The 20,762-nt window shown below is 65.6% G+C and overlaps 1 protein-coding gene across 1 annotated transcript in view; it reads right to left on the bottom strand.

Annotated features, from left to right (window-relative positions):
- LOC134339103 (creatine transporter-like) overlaps nucleotides 1-20,106 on the bottom strand; it is a 51,644-nt gene extending 31,538 nt beyond the window's left edge. Inside the window, exons 1-2 of the mRNA XM_063035411.1 lie at nucleotides 19,279-20,106; nucleotides 14,309-14,440 (exon numbers count right to left, since the gene is read on the bottom strand). Of these exons, the coding sequence (XP_062891481.1) occupies nucleotides 14,309-14,440; nucleotides 19,279-19,513 (367 nt within the window). The 5' untranslated portion in view covers nucleotides 19,514-20,106. The remainder of the gene's footprint in view (nucleotides 1-14,308; nucleotides 14,441-19,278) is intronic.
- Nucleotides 20,107-20,762: the final 656 nt, after the last annotated feature.

The following is a 20,762-nucleotide window of genomic DNA, read 5'->3' as shown; positions in this document are numbered from 1 at the left end:
TCCCACAGCACGGCCCCACCTCACCGTCACTCCCACTGCATGGCCCTCCCTCACCACCCCACCCCACAGCACGGCCCTCCCTCACCGTCACTCCCACAGCACGGCCCTCCCTCATCACCCCACCCCACAGCACGGCCCTCCATCACCACCCCACCCCACAGCACGGACCTCCCTCACCGCCCCGTCTCACAGCACAGCCCTCCCCCACCACCCCACCCCACAGCACGGACCTCCCTCACCGCCCCGTCTCACAGCACGGCCCTCCCCCACCACCCCACCCCGCAGCACAGCCCTCCCTCACTGTCCCGTCCCACTGCACGGCCCTCCCTCACCGCCCCGTCCCACAGCACGGCCCTCCCTCACCATCACTCCCACAGCACGGCCCTCCCTCACCACCCCACTCCACAGCACGGCCCTCCCTCACCGTCCCGTCCCACTGCACGGCCCTCCCTCACCGCCCCGTCCCACAGCACGGCCCTCCCTCACCACCCTGTCCCACTGCACGGCCCTCCCTCACCACCCCACTCCACAGCACGGCCCTCCCTCACCGTCCCGTCCCACAGCACGGCCCTCCCTCACCACCCCGTCCCACAGCACGGCCCTCCCTCACCGTCCCGTCCCACAGCACGGCTCTCCCTCACCACCCCGTCCCACAGCACGGCCCTCCCTCACCACCCCACCCCACAGCACGGCCCTTCCTAACCGTCCCGTCCCACTGCACGGCCCTCCCTCACCGCCCCGTCCCACAGCACGGCCCTCCCTCACCGCCCCGTCCCACAGCACGGCCCTCCCTCACCGTCACTCCCACAGCACGGCCCCACCTCACCGTCACTCCCACTGCATGGCCCTCCCTCACCACCCCACTCCACAGCACGGCCCTCCCTCACCGTCCCGTCCCACAGCACGGCCCTCCCTCACCACCCCACCCCACAGCACGGCCCTCCCTCACCACCCCACCCCACAGCACGGACCTCCCTCACCGCCCCGTCCCACAGCACGGCCCTCCCTCACCACCCCACCCCACAGCACGGACCTCCCTCACCGCCCCGTCCCACAGCACGGCCCTCCCTCACCCGTCACTCCCACAGCACGGCCCTCCCTCACCGTCCCGTCCCACTGCACGGCCCTCCCTCACCGCCCCGTCCCACAGCACGGCCCTCCCTCACCATCACTCCCACAGCACGGCCCTCCCTCACCACCCCACTCCACAGCACGGCCCTCCCTCACCGTCCCGTCCCACTGCACGGCCCTCCCTCACCGCCCCGTCCCACAGCACGGCCCTCCCTCACCACCCTGTCCCACTGCACGGCCCTCCCTCACCACCCCACTCCACAGCACGGCCCTCCCTCACCGTCCCGTCCCACAGCACGGCCCTCCCTCACCACCCCGTCCCACAGCACGGCCCTCCCTCACCGTCCCGTCCCACAGCACGGCTCACCCTCACCACCCCGTCCCACAGCACGGCCCTCCCTCACCACCCCACCCCACAGCACGGCCCTTCCTAACCGTCCCGTCCCACTGCACGGCCCTCCCTCACCGCCCCGTCCCACAGCACGGCCCTCCCTCACCGCCCCGTCCCACAGCACGGCCCTCCCTCACCACCCCTCCCCACAGCACGGCCCTCCCTCACCGTCCCGTCCCACAGCACGGCCCTCCCTCACCGTCCCGTCCCACAGCACGGCCCTCCCTCACCACCCCGTCCCACAGCACGGCTCTCCCTCACCACCCCGTCCCACAGCACGGCCCTCCCCTCACCACCCCACCCCACAGCACGGCCCTCCCTCACCGTCCCGTCCCACAGCACAGCCCTCCCTCACCACCCCGTCCCACAGCACGGCCCCACCTCACCATCACTCCCACAGCACGGCCCCACCTCACCGCCCCGTCCCACAGCATGGACCCACCTCACCGCCCCCCCCACAGCATGGACCCACCTCACCACCCCCTCCCACAGCACGGCCCCATCTCACCGTCACTCCCACAGCACGGCCCTCCCTCACCGTCACTCCCACAGCACAGCCCTCCCTCACCGCCCCGTCCCACAGCACAGACCTCCCTCACCGTCCCGTCCCACTGCACGGCCCTCCCTCAACGCCCCGTCCCACTGCACGGCCCTCCCTCACCGCCCCGTCCCACAGCACGGCCCTCCCTCACCGTCCCGTCCCACAGCACGGCCCTCCCTCACCACCCCGTCCCACAGCACAGCCCCACCTCACCATCACTCCCACAGAACTACCCCACCTCACCGTCACTCCCACTGCACGGCCCTCCCTCACCGTCACTCCCACAGCACGGCCCTCCCTCACCGCCCCTCCCACAGCACAGCCCTCCCTCACTGTCACTCCCACAGCACGGCCCCACCTCACCGTCACTCCCACTGCACGGCCCTCCCTCACCACCCCACCCCACAGCACGGCCCTCCCTCACCATCACTCCCACAGCACGGCCCTCCCTCACCATCACTCCCACAGCACGGCCCTCCCTCATCACCCCACCCCACAGCACGGCCCTCCATCACCACCCCACTCCACAGCACGGACCTCCCTCACCGCCCCGTCTCACAGCACGGCCCTCCCCCACCACCCCACCCCACAGCACAGCCCTCCCTCACCGTCCCGTCCCACTGCACGGCCCTCCCTCACCGCCCCGTCCCACAGCACGGCCCTCCCTCACCACCCCGTCCCACAGCACGGCCCTCCCTCACCGTCCCGTCCCACAGCACGGCCCTCCCTCACCGCCCCGTCTCACAGCACGGCCCTCCCCCACCACCCCGTCCCACAGCACAGCCCTCCCTCCCCGTCACTCCCACAGCACGGCCCCACCTCACCGTCACTCCCACTGCACGGCCCTCCCTCACCGTCACTCCCACAGCATGGCCCTCCCTCACCGGACCTCCCACAGCACGGCCCTCCCTCCCCGTCACTCCCACTGCACGGCCCTCCCTCACCGCCCCTCCCACAGCACGGCCCTCCCTCCCCGTCACTCCCGCTGCACGGCCCACCCTCACTGCCCCTCCCACAGCACGGCCCTCCCTCACCGGACCTCCCACAGCACGGACCTCCCTCACCGCCCCTCCCACAGCACAGCCCTCCCTCACTGTCACTCCCACAGCACGGCCCCACCTCACCGTCACTCCCACTGCATGGCCCTCCCTCACCACCCCACCCCACAGCACGGCCCTCCCTCACCGTCACTCCCACAGCACGGCCCTCCCTCATCACCCCACCCCACAGCACGGCCCTCCATCACCACCCCACCCCACAGCACGGCCCTCCATCACCACCCCACCCCACAGCACGGCCCTCCCTTATCACCCCACCCCACAGCACGGCCCTCCATCACCACCCCACCCCACAGCACGGACCTCCCTCACCGCCCTGTCTCACAGCACGGCCCTCCCCCACCACCCCACCCCACAGCACAGCCCTCCCTCACCGTCCCGTCCCACTGCACGGCCCTCCCTCACCGCCCCGTCCCACAGCGCAGCACGGCCCTCCCTCATCACCCCGTCCCACAGCACGGCCCTCCCTCACCGCCCCGTCCCACAGCGCAGCACGGCCCTCCCTCACCACCCCGTCCCACAGCACGGCCCTCCCTCACCACCCCGTCCCACAGCACGGCCCTCCCTCACCGTCCCGTCCCACAGCACGGCCATCCCTCACCGTCCCGTCCCACAGCACGGCCCTCCCTCACCGTCCCGTCCCACAGCACGGCTCTCCCTCACCACCCCGTCCCACAGTACGGCCCTCCCTCACCGTCCCGTCCCACAGCACGGCCCTCCCTCACCGTCCCGTCTCACAGCACAGCCCTCCCCCACCACCCCACCCCACAGCACGGACCTCCCTCACCGCCCCGTCTCACAGCACAGCCCTCCCCCACCACCCCACCCCACAGCACGGACCTCCCTCACCGCCCCGTCTCACAGCACGGCCCTCCCCCACCACCCCACCCCACAGCACAGCCCTCCCTCACTGTCCCGTCCCACTGCACGGCCCTCCCTCACCGCCCCGTCCCACAGCACGGCCCTCCCTCACCATCACTCCCACAGCACGGCCCTCCCTCACCACCCCACTCCACAGCACGGCCCTCCCTCACCGTCCCGTCCCACTGCACGGCCCTCCCTCACCGCCCCGTCCCACAGCACGGCCCTCCCTCACCACCCTGTCCCACTGCACGGCCCTCCCTCACCACCCCACTCCACAGCACGGCCCTCCCTCACCGTCCCGTCCCACAGCACGGCCCTCCCTCACCACCCCGTCCCACAGCACGGCCCTCCCTCACCGTCCCGTCCCACAGCACGGCTCTCCCTCACCACCCCGTCCCACAGCACGGCCCTCCCTCACCACCCCACCCCACAGCACGGCCCTTCCTAACCGTCCCGTCCCACTGCACGGCCCTCCCTCACCGCCCCGTCCCACAGCACGGCCCTCCCTCACCGCCCCGTCCCACAGCACGGCCCTCCCTCACCACCCCGTCCCACAGCACGGCCCTCCCTCACCGTCCCGTCCCACAGCACGGCCCTCCCTCACCGTCCCGTCCCACAGCACGGCCCTCCCTCACCACCCCGTCCCACAGCACGGCTCTCCCTCACCACCCCGTCCCACAGCACGGCCCTCCCCTCACCACCCCACCCCACAGCACGGCCCTCCCTCACCGTCCCGTCCCACAGCACAGCCCTCCCTCACCACCCCGTCCCACAGCACGGCCCCACCTCACCATCACTCCCACAGCACGGCCCCACCTCACCATCACTCCCACAGCACGGCCCCACCTCACCGCCCCGTCCCACAGCATGGACCCACCTCACCGCCCCCCCCACAGCATGGACCCACCTCACCACCCCCTCCCACAGCACGGCCCCATCTCACCGTCAGTCCCACAGCACGGCCCTCCCTCACCGTCAGTCCCACAGCACAGCCCTCCCTCACCGCCCCGTCCCACAGCACAGACCTCCCTCACCGTCCCGTCCCACTGCACGGCCCTCCCTCACCGCCCCGTCCCACTGCACGGCCCTCCCTCACCGCCCCGTCCCACAGCACGGCCCTCCCTCACCGTCCCGTCCCACAGCACGGCCCTCCCTCACCACCCCGTCCCACAGCACAGCCCCACCTCACCATCACTCCCACAGAACTGCCCCACCTCACCGTCACTCCCACTGCACGGCCCTCCCTCACCGTCACTCCCACAGCACGGCCCTCCCTCACCGCCCCTCCCACAGCACAGCCCTCCCTCACAGTCACTCCCACAGCACGGCCCCACCTCACCGTCACTCCCACTGCACGGCCCTCCCTCACCACCCCACCCCACAGCACGGCCCTCCCTCACCATCACTCCCACAGCACGGCCCTCCCTCACCATCACTCCCACAGCACGGCCCTCCCTCATCACCCCACCCCACAGCACGGCCCTCCATCACCACCCCACTCCACAGCACGGACCTCCCTCACCGCCCCGTCTCACAGCACGGCCCTCCCCCACCACCCCACCCCACAGCACAGCCCTCCCTCACCGTCCCGTCCCACTGCACGGCCCTCCCTCACCGCCCCGTCCCACAGCACGGCCCTCCCTCACCACCCCGTCCCACAGCACGGCCCTCCCTCACCGTCCCGTCCCACAGCACGGCCCTCCCTCACCGCCCCGTCTCACAGCACGGCCCTCCCCCACCACCCCGTCCCACAGCACAGCCCTCCCTCCCCGTCACTCCCACAGCACGGCCCCACCTCACCGTCACTCCCACTGCACGGCCCTCCCTCACCGTCACTCCCACAGCACGGCCCTCCCTCACCGGACCTCCCACAGCACGGCCCTCCCTCCCCGTCACTCCCACTGCACGGCCCTCCCTCACTGCCCCTCCCACAGCACGGCCCTCCCTCCCCGTCACTCCCGCTGCACGGCCCACCCTCACTGCCCCTCCCACAGCACGGCCCTCCCTCACCGGACCTCCCACAGCACGGACCTCCCTCACCGCCCCTCCCACAGCACAGCCCTCCCTCACTGTCACTCCCACAGCACGGCCCCACCTCACCGTCACTCCCACTGCATGGCCCTCCCTCACCACCCCACCCCACAGCACGGCCCTCCCTCACCGTCACTCCCACAGCACGGCCCTCCCTCATCACCCCACCCCACAGCACGGCCCTCCATCACCACCCCACCCCACAGCACGGCCCTCCATCACCACCCCACCCCACAGCACGGACCTCCCTCACCGCCCCGTCTCACAGCACAGCCCTCCCCCACCACCCCACCCCACAGCACGGACCTCCCTCACCGCCCCGTCTCACAGCACAGCCCTCCCCCACCACCCCACCCCACAGCACAGCCCTCCCTCACTGTCCCGTCCCACTGCACGGCCCTCCCTCACCGCCCCGTCCCACAGCACGGCCCTCCCTCACCACCCCGTCCCACAGCACGGCCCTCCCTCACAGCACGGCCCTCCCTCACCACCCCACTCCACAGCACGGCCCTCCCTCACCGTCCCGTCCCACTGCACGGCCCTCCCTCACCGCCCCGTCCCACAGCACGGCCCTCCCTCACCGCCCCGTCCCACAGCACGGCCCTCCCTCACCACCCCGTCCCCACAGCACAGCCCCACCTCACCATCACTCCCACAGAACGGCCCCACCTCACCGTCACTCCCACTGCACGGCCCTCCCTCACCGTCACTCCCACAGCACGGCCCTCCCTCACCGCCCCTCCCACAGCACAGCCCTCCCTCACTGTCACTCCCACAGCACGGCCCCACCTCACCGTCACTCCCACTGCACGGCCCTCCCTCACCACCCCACCCCACAGCACGGCCCTCCCTCACCGTCACTCCCACAGCACGGCCCTCCCTCATCACCCCACCCCACAGCACGGCCCTCCATCACCACCCCACCCCACAGCACGGACCTCCCTCACCGCCCTGTCTCACAGCACGGCCCTCCCCCACCACCCCACCCCACAGCACAGCCCTCCCTCACCGTCCCGTCCCACTGCACGGCCCTCCCTCACCGCCCCGTCCCACAGCGCAGCACGGCCCTCCCTCACCACCCCGTCCCACAGCACGGCCCTCCCTCACCGCCCCGTCCCACAGCGCAGCACGGCCCTCCCTCACCACCCCGTCCCACAGCACGGCCCTCCCTCACCACCCCGTCCCACAGCACGGCCCTCCCTCACCGTCCCGTCCCACAGCACGGCCATCCCTCACCGTCCCGTCCCACAGCACGGCCCTCCCTCACCGTCACTCCCACAGCACAGCCCTCCCTCACCGCCCCTCCCACAGCACAGCCCTCCCTCACTGTCACTCCCACAGCACGGCCCCACCTCACCGTCACTCCCACTGCACGGCCCTCCCTCACCACCCCACAGCACAGCCCTCCCTCACTGTCACTCCCACAGCACGGCCCCACCTCACCGTCACTCCCACTGCACGGCCCTCCCTCACCACCCCACCCCACAGCACGGCCCTCCCTCACCGTCACTCCCACAGCACGGCCCTCCCTCACCGTCACTCCCACAGCACGGCCCTCCCTCATCACCCCACCCCACAGCACGGCCCTCCATCACCACCCCACTCCACAGCACGGACCTCCCTCACCGCCCTGTCTCACAGCACGGCCCTCCCCCACCACCCCACCCCACAGCACAGCCCTCCCTCACCGTCCCGTCCCACTGCACGGCCCTCCCTCACCGCCCCGTCCCACAGCGCAGCACGGCCCTCCCTCACCACCCCGTCCCACAGCACGGCCCTCCCTCACCGCCCCGTCCCACAGCGCAGCACGGCCCTCCCTCACCACCCCGTCCCACAGCACGGCCCTCCCTCACCGTCCCGTCCCACAGCACGGCCCTCCCTCACCGCCCCGTCCCACAGCACGGCCCTCCCTCACCGTCCCGTCCCACAGCACGGCCCTCCCTCACCGTCCCGTCCCACAGCACGGCCCTCCCTCACCACCCCGTCCCACAGCACGGCCCTCCCTCACCGTCCCGTCCCACAGCACGGCCCTCCCTCACCGTCCCGTCCCACAGCACGGCCCTCCCTCACCACCCCGTCCCACAGCACGGCCCTCCCTCACTGCCCCTCCCACAGCACGGCCCTCCCTCACCGCCCCGTCCCACTGCACGGCCCTCCCTCACCGCCCCGTCCCACAGCACGGCCCTCCCTCACCGCCCCTCCCACAGCACAGCCCTCCCTCACTGTCACTCCCACAGCACGGCCCCACCTCACCGTCACTCCCACTGCACGGCCCTCCCTCACCACCCCACCCCACAGCACGGCCCTCCCTCACCGTCACTCCCACAGCACGGCCCTCCCTCATCACCCCACCCCACAGCACGGCCCTCCATCACCACCCCACCCCAGCACGGCCTCCCTCACCGCCCCTCCCACAGCACAGCCCTCCCTCACTGTCACTCCCACAGCACGGCCCCACCTCACCGTCACTCCCACTGCATGGCCCTCCCTCACCACCCCACCCCACAGCACGGCCCTCCCTCACCGTCACTCCCACAGCACGGCCCTCCCTCACCACCCCACCCCACAGCACGGCCCTCCCTCACCACCCCACCCCACAGCACGGCCCTCCATCACCACCCCACCCCACAGCACGGACCTCCCTCACCGCCCCGTCTCACAGCACAGCCCTCCCCCACCACCCCACCCCCACAGCACGGACCTCCCTCACCGCCCTGTCTCACAGCACGGCCCTCCCCCACCACCCCACCCCACAGCACAGCCCTCCCTCACCGTCCCGTCCCACTGCACGGCCCTCCCTCACCGCCCCGTCCCACAGCACGGCCCTCCCTCACCATCCCGTCCCACAGCACGGCCCTCCTCTGCGCAGCACGGCCCTCCCTCACCACCCCGTCCCACAGCACGGCCCTCCCTCACCACCCCGTCCCACAGCACGGCCCTCCCTCATCACCCCACCCCACAGCACGGCCCTCCATCACCACCCCACTCCACAGCACGGACCTCCCTCACCGCCCTGTCTCACAGCACGGCCCTCCCCCACCACCCCACCCCACAGCACAGCCCTCCCTCACCGTCCCGTCCCACTGCACGGCCCTCCCTCACCGCCCCGTCCCACAGCACGGCCCTCCCTCACCGCCCCGTCCCACAGCACGGCCCTCCCTCACCACCCCGTCCCACAGCACAGCCCCACCTCACCATCACTCCCACAGAACGGCCCCACCTCACCGTCACTCCCACTGCACGGCCCTCCCTCACCGTCACTCCCACAGCACGGCCCTCCCTCACCGCCCCTCCCACAGCACAGCCCTCCCTCACTGTCACTCCCACAGCACGGCCCCACCTCACCGTCACTCCCACTGCACGGCCCTCCCTCACCACCCCACCCCACAGCACGGCCCTCCCTCACCGTCACTCCCACAGCACGGCCCTCCCTCATCACCCCACCCCACAGCACGGCCCTCCATCACCACCCCACCCCACAGCACGGCCCTCCCTCACCACCCCACCCCACAGCACGGCCCTCCCTCACCGCCCCGTCCCACTGCACGGCCCTCCCTCACCGCCCCGTCCCACAGCACGGCCCTCCCTCACCGTCCCGTCCCACAGCACGGCCCTCCCTCACCACCCCACCCCACAGCACGGCCCTCCCTCACCGTCCCGTCCCACAGCACGGCCCTCCCTCACCACCCCGTCCCACAGCACGGCCCTCCCTCACCACCCCACCCCACAGCACAGCCCTCCCTCACCACCCCACCCCACAGCACGGCCCTCCCTCACCGTCCCGTCCCACAGCACAGCCCTCCCTCACAACCCTGTCCCACAGCACGGCCCCACCTCACCATCACTCCCACAGCACGGACCTCCCTCACCGCCCTGTCTCACAGCACGGCCCTCCCCCACCACCCCACCCCACAGCACAGCCCTCCCTCACCGTCCCGTCCCACTGCACGGCCCTCCCTCACCGCCCCGTCCCACAGCGCAGCACGGCCCTCCCTCACCACCCCGTCCCACAGCACGGCCCTCCCTCACCGCCCCGTCCCACAGCGCAGCACGGCCCTCCCTCACCACCCCGTCCCACAGCACGGCCCTCCCTCACCGCCCCTCCCACAGCACAGCCCTCCCTCACTGTCACTCCCACAGCACGGCCCTCCCTCACCGTCCCGTCCCACAGCACGGCCCTCCCTCACCACCCCGTCCCACAGCACGGCCCTCCCTCACCACCCCACCCCACAGCACGGCCATCCCTCACCACCCCACCCCACAGCACGGCCCTCCCTCACCGCCCCGTCCCACTGCACGGCCCTCCCTCACCGCCCCGTTCCACAGCACGGCCCTCCCTCACCGCCCCGTCCCACAGCACGGCCCTCCCTCACCGTCCCGTCCCACAGCACGGCCCTCCCTCACCACCCCGTCCCACAGCACGGCCCCACCTCACCATCACTCCCACAGCACGGCCCCACCTCACCGCCCCGTCCCACAGCACGGCCCCACCTCACCACCCCGTCCCACAGCACAGCCCCACCTCACCATCACTCCCACAGAACTGCCCCACCTCACCGTCATTCCCACTGCACGGCCCTCCCTCACCGTCACTCCCACAGCACGGCCCTCCCTCACCGCCCCTCCCACAGCACAGCCCTCCCTCACTGTCACTCCCACAGCACGGCCCTCCCTCACCGTCCCGTCCCACAGCACGGCCCTCCCTCACCACCCCGTCCCACAGCACGGCCCTCCCTCACCACCCCACCCCACAGCACGGCCCTCCCTCACCGTCCCGTCCCACAGCACAGCCCTCCCTCACCACCCTGTCCCACAGCACGGCCCCACCTCACCATCACTCCCACAGCACGGCCCCACCTCACCGCCCCGTCCCACAGCACGGCCCCACCTCACCACCCCGTCCCACAGCACAGCCCCACCTCACCATCACTCCCACAGAACTGCCCCACCTCACCGTCACTCCCACTGCACGGCCCTCCCTCACCGTCACTCCCACAGCACGGCCCTCCCTCACCGCCCCTCCCACAGCACAGCCCGCCCTCACTGTCACTCCCACAGCACGGCCCGACCTCACCGTCACTCCCACTGCACGGCCCTCCCTCACCGTCACTCCCACAGCACGGCCCTCCCTCATCACCCCACCCCACAGCACGGCCCTCCCTCACCGTCACTCCCACAGCACGGCCCTCCCTCATCACCCCACCCCACAGCATGGCCCTCCATCACCACCCCACCCCACAGCACGGACCTCCCTCACGGCCCCGTCTCACAGCACGGCCCTCCCCCACCACCCCACCCCACAGCACAGCCCTCCCTCACCGTCCCGTCCCACTGCACGGCCCTCCCTCCCCGCCCCGTCCCACAGCACGGCCCTCCCTCACCGCCCCGTCCCACAGCACGGCCCTCCCTCACCGCCCCGTCCCACAGCACGGCCCTCCCTCACCGCCCCGTCTCACAGCACGGCCCTCCCCCACCGCCCCGTCCCACAGCACGGCCCTCCCCCACCGCCCCGTCCCACAGCACGGCCCTCCCTCACCGCCCCGTCCCACAGCACGGCCCTCCCTCACCGTCCCGTCCCACAGCACGGCCCTCCCTCACCACCCCGTCCCACAGCACGGCCCTCCCTCACCGTCCCGTCCCACAGCACGGCTCTCCCTCACCACCCCGTCCCACAGCACGGCCCTCCCTCACCGTCCCGTCCCACAGCACGGCCCTCCCTCACCCCCCCGTCCCACAGCACGGCCCTCCCTCACCGTCCCGTCCCACAGCACGGCTCTCCCTCACCACCCCGTCCCACAGCACGGCCCTCCCTCACCACCCCACCCCACAGCACGGCCCTCCCTCACCGTCCCGTCCCACAGCACAGCCCTCCCTCAGCACCCCGTCCCACAGCACGGCCCCACCTCACCATCACTCCCACAGCACGGCCCCACCTCACCGCCCCGTCCCACAGCATGGACCCACCTCACCGCCCCCCCCACAGCATGGACCCACCTCACCACCCCCTCCCACAGCACGGCCCCATCTCACCGTCAGTCCCACAGCACGGCCCTCCCTCACCGCCCCGTCCCACAGCACGGACCTCCCTCACCGTCCCACCCCACAGCACGGACCTCCCTCACCACCCCGTCCCACAGCACGGCCCTCCCTCACCGCCCCACCCCACAAGATGGCCCTCCCTCACCGTCCCACCCCACAGCACGGACCTCCCTCACCGTCCCACCCCACAGCACGGCCCTCCCTCACCGTCCCACCCCACTGCACGGCCCTCCCTCACCGTCCCACCCCACAGCACGGACCTCCCTCACCACCCCGTCCCACAGCACGGCCCTCCCTCACCACCCCGTCCCGCAGCACGGCCCTCCCTCACCGCCCCACCCCACAGGACGGCCCTCCCTCACCGCCCCGTCCCACAGCACAGCCCTCCCTCACCGCCCCTCCCACAGCACGGCCCTCCCTCACCGCCCCTCCCACAGCATGGCCCTCCCTCACCGTCCCACCCCACAGCACGGACCTCCCTCACCACCCCGTCCCACAGCACGGCCCTCCCTCACCGTCCCACCCCACAGCACGGCCCTCCCTCACTGTCCCACCTCACAGCACGGACCTCCCTCACCACCCCGTCCCACAGCACGGCCCTCCCTCACCGCCCCGTCCCTCAGCACGGCCCTCCCTCACCGCCCCACCCCACAGGACGGCCCTCCCTCACCGCCCCTCCCACAGCACGGCCCTCCCTCACCACCCCACCCCACAGCACGGCCCTCCCTCACCGCCCCGTCCCACAGCACGGCCCTCCCTCACCGTCACTCCCACAGCACGGCCCTCCCTCACCACCCCACCCCACAGCACGGCCCTCCCTCACCGTCCCTCCCACAGCACGGCCCTCCCTCACCGCCCCACCCCACAGCACGGCCCTCCCTCACCGCCCCACCCCACAGCACGGCCCTCCCTTACCGCCCCACCCCACAGCACGGCCCTCCCTCACCGTCCCTCCCACAGCACGGCCCTCCCTCACCGCCCCGTCCCACAGCACGGCCCTCCCTCACCGCCCCACCCCACAGCACGGCCCTCCCTCACTGCCCCACCCCACAGCACGGCCCTCCCTCACCGTTCCTCCCACAGCACGGCCCTCCCTCACCGCCCCGTCCCACAGCACAGCCCTCCCTCACCGCCCCGCCCCACAGCACGGACCTCCCTCACCGCCCCACCCCACAGCACGGACCCACCGCACCACCCCGTCCCACAGCACGGCCCTCCCTCACTGCCCCGTCCCACAGCACGGCCCTCCCTCACCACCCCGTCCCACAGCACGGCCCCACCTTACCGCCCCCCCCCCAGCACGGCCCTCCCTCACCGCCCCGTCCCACAGCACGGCCCCACCTCACCGCCCCCCCACAGCACGGCCCTCCCTCACCGCCCCGTCCCACAGCACGGCCCCACCTCACCGCCCCCCCCCAGCACGGCCCTCCCTCACCATCACTCCCACAGCACGGACCCACCGCACCACCCCGTCCCACAGCACGGCCCTCCCTCACCGCCCCGTCCCACAGCATGGCCCCACCTCACCGCCCCCCCCCCCAGCACGGCCCCACCTCACCGCCCCCCCCAGCACAGCCCTCCCTCCCGCTCCCTGTTCTTACACCAGCCAAAACCGATGAGAGACAATGTACTTGTTTACAAATCGAAGATCCCTTGATACCCAACTGTGTGTGTGAGAGAGAGAGAGAGAGAGAAAATCTGTCTGAGAGAGAGAGAATGAGGAAGTGTGTCTGAGAGAGAGAGAATGTGAAACTGTGTCTGTGAGAGAGAGAATGTGAAACTGTGTCTGCGGGAGAGAGAATGAGGAAGTGTGTCTGAGAGAGAGAGAATGAGGAAGTGTGTCTGAGAGAGAAAAAGTGAAACTGTGTCTGTGGGAGAGAGAGAGAGAGAGACAGAGAGAGAAAGTGTGTCTGTGGGAGAGATGGAGAAAGTGTGTGAGAAAGAGAGAGAAAGAGGAAGGTGTGAAGATGAAAAAAATGAGACAGAGGGAGACTGATGGGAAGATTGAGGTTAGGAATTTGGAAAAGGGATATTGAGAGAAATGGAGACAGTGTGGCAGGAGAGCAAGAGATTCAAATGGAAGTTGCGAGGGAGAGACGGATTGGAGAGGGACAGGAAGAGGATTGGAATGAATGAGGTTAAAGTCAGTGTCAAAGTGAAGTAGAGAGACGGGGGAGTTGAATGAGCGCAGGAGACGGGGTGGGGGCGTCTGAGTGACAGCAGGTGATGGGGGGGTGTCCCAGTTGGCCCGGGAGACGGGGTGGGGGCGTCTGAGTGAGAGCGGGTGACGGGGTTACATGCTGTTCGACAAACCTTTGAAAAGTGGTGCAATGTTCCAGACATTGATCCCACCGGCCTTCATGAACTGCCCAAGCGAGATTTCCAGGAAAAAGATGGGAATCCCGCCAAACATGGCAACCAGGATGTAGGGAATGAGGAAAACACCTGTGAGGGAAGCACAGATAGGGAGGCTACATAAAAATGGGGAGTTTAACGTCTCTCTATAGGTGGGCAGAGCTGGACCAGAACACAATTCCCATCTCCCTACACACCAGGAGCACCATGCACAGTTCCCGTCTCCCTATCCCTGGGTCAGACCCACACCAGGAGCACCATGCACAGTTCCCGTCTCCCTATCCCTGGGTCAGACCCACACCGGGAGCACCGTGCACAGTTCCCGTCTCCCTATCCCTGGGTCAGACCCACACCGGGAGCACCGTGCACAGTTCCTGTCTCCCTCTCCCTGGGTCAGACCCACACCGGGAGCACCGTGCACAGTTCCCGTCTCCCTATCCCTGGGTCAGACCCACACCGGGAGCACCGTGCACAGTTCCCATCTCCATCCCTGAGTTCCTGCCCCCATCAAGCATTCAGTTGCACATCTCTATGTGAAAAACCATTCTCCCCCCCACCCCCGGCCCCCCACCCACCCGAGGGACCACCTCAGACCAGCGCACGGTCGCGGGTGCATTCTAACTTGATGTTGCAGACAGCGGGATGGGGGGAGGGAAAGTGAGAGAGGACAAGAGATTGTGGAGATTTAGGGGTGGGCCGACAGGGAGGAGAACAGTAGGAAGGTTCAGAGGCAGGAGATGGTGTGGGGTAAATCATGAGAGGACAAGATAGAGAGAGACAGATGGGTGAGGAGGGACAGGCAGGTAATGGATATGGAGCAGGTCATGAGTGGTTCTTGTCGAGTGCAGATGGCATTCATTTGCTGAGGTGGGGGGAGAGGGGGAGGGGGAAGGGGAGGGGAGTTGGGGACAGAAGGAGGGGTGGGGAGTGGAGGGGTGGAGGAAGTGGGGGCAACTGGATGAAGGTTAGAGAGTGAAAGCCAAGGTGAATCTGAAATGAAGAAGGGGAAGGGAGAAACTGGGAGTGATTGGAGAGGAGTTTGGGCTGAGCGTCAGGACAGGAGAGGAGCATGATCTGTCCAAGCACCACGTGCAGAAACGCAGAGACTTTGAGAAAACGAGAGAGTTACAGAGAGTGGGGAACTAACCAAAGATAGTCAGGGTTAATGGCAGCTGTTCACAGGCACTGGGGCGGAGATACCAGGAGTGACTGAGAGGGGCTGGTGCAAGCACTTACTATGTAAGGAGATTGTCTGTTTAAACACTCATCCCACACACCGAGTCAGGGATAGAAACACACACACCCACACTCACAATCAGAGAGATAGAGACACACACACACACAGAGTCAGAGATAGAAATACACACACCCACACACACTCACAATCAGAGAGATAGAGACACACACACACACTCACAGAGTCAGAGATACAGACAGACACACACACACACACACACAATCAGAGAGATACAGACAGACAGACATGCAATGCACACTCACAGTGTCAGAGATATAAACAGACACACACATACACACACACACAGTCAGAGAGATGGAGACAGACACACACACACTCACAGTGTCAGAGATAGAAACACATACACACACACACACACAGTCAGAGGGATAGAGACAGACAGACACACACACACTCACACATACACACTCACAGAGTCAGAGAGAGAAACACATACACACACACACACAGTCAGAGGGATAGAGACAGACAGACACACACACACTCACACATACACACTCACAGAGTCAGAGAGAGAAACAGACAGACACACACACACAGAGTCAGAGAGATGGAGACAGACACACACACACTCACAGTGTTAGAGATAGAAACACATACACACACACACACACACACACAGTCAGAGGGATAGAGACAGACACACAAACACACACACACTCACACTTACACATACACACTCACAGAGTCAGAGAGAGAAACACATACACACACACACACACACACACACACACACAGAGTCAGAGGGATAGAGACAGATAGACACACACACACTCACACATACACACTCACAGAGTCAGAGAGATAGAGACACACACACACACACACACACACAGAGTCAGAGAGACAGAGACAGACAGACAGACACACACACACACAAATCAGAGATCAAAACAGAGTCACGTGACCCAGACAGATGGGCTTATCCTTTATATCCTATGTCTTACCAAACAAAAATGATCTAATAACTTCACTTTATTTCCCACTCAAGACTTGTTGGCATGATCGAGGGATGGGTAGGGAGCCACAGCACAGGAAAATCATGGATTAGAGAAGGAGAGGCTCCCTCTACAGTGACCCATCACACACCACATGGAATGAAAAGCGTTCGAGAGACGGAGAGAGCTCATGGAGACGGGGGATAGTAGGTCACGGAGATGGGGAGGGTTGTAGGGTTGAGGGGTCACAGAGACGGAGGGGGGGGTCGCAGAGACAGGACGGGGTGTAGGTGAGGGGGAGAGATCAGAGTACCTGGGGGAAAGTCAGGTGGTCAGAGGGGGAAGGTGTGAACTCCAAACACAGTCATCGCCAGAGGCAGACACCACCCCGGGTACACAGGGTCCTAGGCAGTCAGATCCTCGGGGGGGGCGTGTGGGTAGAGTGGGGCAGCTTTCCTAGTGGGGGAGTGAGAGCCAGGATGTGGAATTTGAAGGGTATGGGTAATCTGAGAGCCTGACTCCAACCCTAGCTAGAAACCGACACTCCAAGGCGCACGTACAGCATACCTGGAACGGGGGGTAATAGGCAACTCGAGCTGTGCTGGAAGGGGCAGTGCGGGGAGGGGAGGGGGCAGATATTCAGCCTCTGGAAGTCCTGAGAGTTTGTACTGGGGCTGGTGCTGAGGGTTTGACAGATTTGGATGTGTCAAGATTCACAGAGTCGTGGAGCCTAACAGCGTAAAAACAGGGTCAAACTGTTAATCCTATTGATCTATACCAGGACCATGGCTCTCCATACCCCTCCCATCCATTTACCTATCCAAACTTCTCTTAAATGTTGACACCACCACCACCGCCTCCCCTTGTTCCCCCGAAACATTTCACCTTTCACCCCTAACCCATGACCTCTAGTTGTAGTCCCACCCAACCTCAGCAGAAACGGCCTGTCTATACCCTTCATGACTTTGTACAGCTCTATCAAACCTCTCCTCATTCTCCTATGCCCCAGGAAATAAAGTCTGAACCCAGTCTACCTTTCCACATAACCTAGGCCCTCCAGTCCCAGTGACATCCTTGTAACTTTTCTCCGCACTCTTTCAATCTTATTGATAGCTTTCCTGTAGGTAGGTAACCAAAACTGCCCACCACACTCCAAATGAGTCCTCAGCATAACATCCCAACTCCTGCACTCAGTACTTCGATTTATGAAGGCCAAAGTTTTCTAGACCACCCTTTAAAGGAGTTACGGACCTGTATTCCCAGATCCCTCTGTTCCCAACGGCTCATGTGCAAGTCATACCCAAATTTGTCCTCCCAAAGTGGTAATTTAGGGCGTAACATAGAAAACCTACAGCACAATACAGGCCCTTCGGCCCACAAAGCTGTGCCGAACATGTCCCTACCTTAGAACTACCTAGGCTTTACCCATAGCCCTCTATTTTTCTAAGCTCCATGTAACCATCCAGACCCTATCATTTCCGCCTCCACCACCATCACCGGCAGCCCATTCCACGCACTCACCACTCTCTGCGTAAAAAACTTACCCTTGACATCTCCTCTGTACCTACTTCCAAGCACCTTAAAACTGTGTCCTCTTGTGCTAGCCATTTCAGCCCAGGGGAAAAGCCTCTGACTACCCACACGATCAATGCCTCTCATCATCTTTTACACCTCTATCAGGTCAACTCTCATCCTCCGTCGCTCCAAGGAGAAAAGGCCGAGTTCATTCAACGTATTCTCATAAGGCATGCTCCCCAATCCAGGCAACATCCTTGTAAATCTCCTCTGCACCCTTTCTATGGTTTCCACGTCCTTCCTGTAGTGAGGCGACCAGAATTGAGCACAGTACTCCAAGTGGGATCTGACCAGGGTCCTATATAGGGTGCACTGCAAGGTAGGTATATTTTGGACGGTTGGGGTGTTTTTTCCCCCCCCTGGAGGGGCTGAGTATTTTTACACCTTCAGGGCAAGTTTGTTGAGTCATTATGTGCCGTGTTGTACAATGTAGCTGATCACGATCTTTCTGTGGTTTTGATTGTTCTTGGCAAACTTTTCTACAGAAGTGGTTTGCCATCGCCTTCTTCTGGGCAGTGACTTTACAAGATAGGTGACCCCAGCCATTGTCAGTGCTCTTCAAAGGTTGTCTGTCTGATGTCAGTGGTCGCATACCCAGGACTTGTGATCTGCACCAACTGCTCATGCAACCATTCTTTGGGGGCATGAGAGGACGAGTAATTGGAGGGTTGGGGTAATTTGGAGCATTAGAAGTATTTAGAGGGCCAGTTACTGGGTGAAGGATTGGAGGTGAATGTGGGTACTCTGGGAGGGGTTCAGGGGTTATTTTTGATGGGTTTGGGGGGGGGATTCTGTGAATGAGGGAGATAATACTGGGGTTGAATGTTTGAGTAGATTGGGGGATTAGCAGATATTTGGGGGTATGGAGAAGGGTTGAGGGGTTGGGATTATTTCGGGCGGAGTGTGTGTAGGGATGAAGCTATGCAGAAGTGGGGCTATGTGTGGCTGGGGTTATTTTGGGGAACCAGAGTATTCTCAAAATACCTCTGGCGGTGAGTATCCTTGTGCAGCGGGTGATCTCGGGGTTTTAACCCGGGTGATGTCGCAGCGGTACCGGTTGAGATCAGGGAAGCCCAAGGTGATTTCTGTGGCCACGCGTAAGCGGACGATCACGAGCTGATGTTAAGGTGCGACCGAGAGAGATTCCGCCCCCTTACCTCCGCCGTTCTTGTAACACAGGTACGGAAAACGCCACACGTTGCCCAGCCCCACTGCGAAGCCCACACAAGACATGATGAAGTCCATCTGGTTGCTCCAGGTCGCCCTCTGGGTCATCCCCTCCGGGGTGTCCCCTCCCGCGGTCTCGCAGTCCGCCGGGCGCTCGGGCCGCGCCGCTCTCCGCTGCTCCTTCCACAGGTGCTGGGCGCCGCCGCGGGGGTCGCGGCTCTCCATTTCGGCTGGGTCGGCGCAAAGTTGCGTCGCTCTCTCTCCCGCGGTCCCGGCTTCAGAAACAATCCACAAAACACTTGAAACTGAGTCTGAAGTAGTGCATTAGGGGCCCCGGGACCGCGCGGTCGCCTCCAGAGTCTGCGCTCCCTTGGTGCGAGCGCTTCCTCGACACGGGCACCGACACCAGAGGATTCTCCCGGTCAACCGCTCTCTCCCACTCCGCAGCCCGGCTGCTTTATACCCGCAAGCGGCCGGCGCCGCCTCCTCGCCCTCTCACACCCCTCGCCACCTAATTTGGGCAGCGAATCTTCGCAGGAGCGGGCCAGAAGTGGGACGAGGCGGGGAAACACTGCCCTCCTCTCCCCGGCGCTCACACACACATACCAATGCTTCTCTCTCACACACACACACTCCACTCTCTCTCCCCCTCTCTCACACACACCACTTACTCTCACTCCCTCTCACGCACACCATTCTCTCTCTTTCTCTCACACATCAATCTTTCTCACACACCAGTCTCTCTCACACAGACCACACACTCTCTCCGTCTCACACACACAGACACAGCTACACACCCCTCCCTCATACACACACACACACACACACTGGCTACAGTGTGTCACAATGGGAGGGGACACACACACACACACACACACACACCACTCTCTCTCTCAAACACACACACTCACCACTCTTTCTCAGACACACCACACACTCTCTCTCTCACACAGACACAGCTACACACCCCTCCCTCACGCACCCCCACCCCCACACGCACACACACTGGCTGTACAACGTGTCACAACGGGAATGGAGACACACACACCACTCTCTCTCACACGCACATACACACACACACCCACCCTTAAACACAGTGACACTCACGCCCACATAAACGCATAGACACACAGAGATCTATGCACCCACATTGTGTGTGTAAAGTGTCTCGCACTGGGATAGACAGACATACACACTCACGGAAGCACAGAGGTATATAGACACAAACACCCCGCATGTACAGGGATGGTGTAGAGGACAGCATTTAGGGTCCTGGATCTCTGATTGGAGGGATGCTGCAGGAGGTGGGCTTTCAGCACTTTGATCTCAAAATGGATAATGGCGCAGTAGGTGGGCTTTAGGGTCCTGGATCTCTGACTGTACGGATGGTGCAGGAGGTGGTTGTTATCTTTTGGGATGGTGCAGCAGATAGACTTTAGGGTAATAGATGTCTGGTGGGACTATGCAGGGGGTG

Source organism: Mobula hypostoma, chromosome 28 (assembly GCF_963921235.1).
Source record: "Mobula hypostoma chromosome 28, sMobHyp1.1, whole genome shotgun sequence".
Taxonomy (NCBI): domain Eukaryota; kingdom Metazoa; phylum Chordata; class Chondrichthyes; order Myliobatiformes; family Myliobatidae; genus Mobula; species Mobula hypostoma.
The sequence above is the reverse complement of the archived record's forward strand: the minus strand, read 5'-3'. Positions and strand labels throughout refer to the sequence as shown.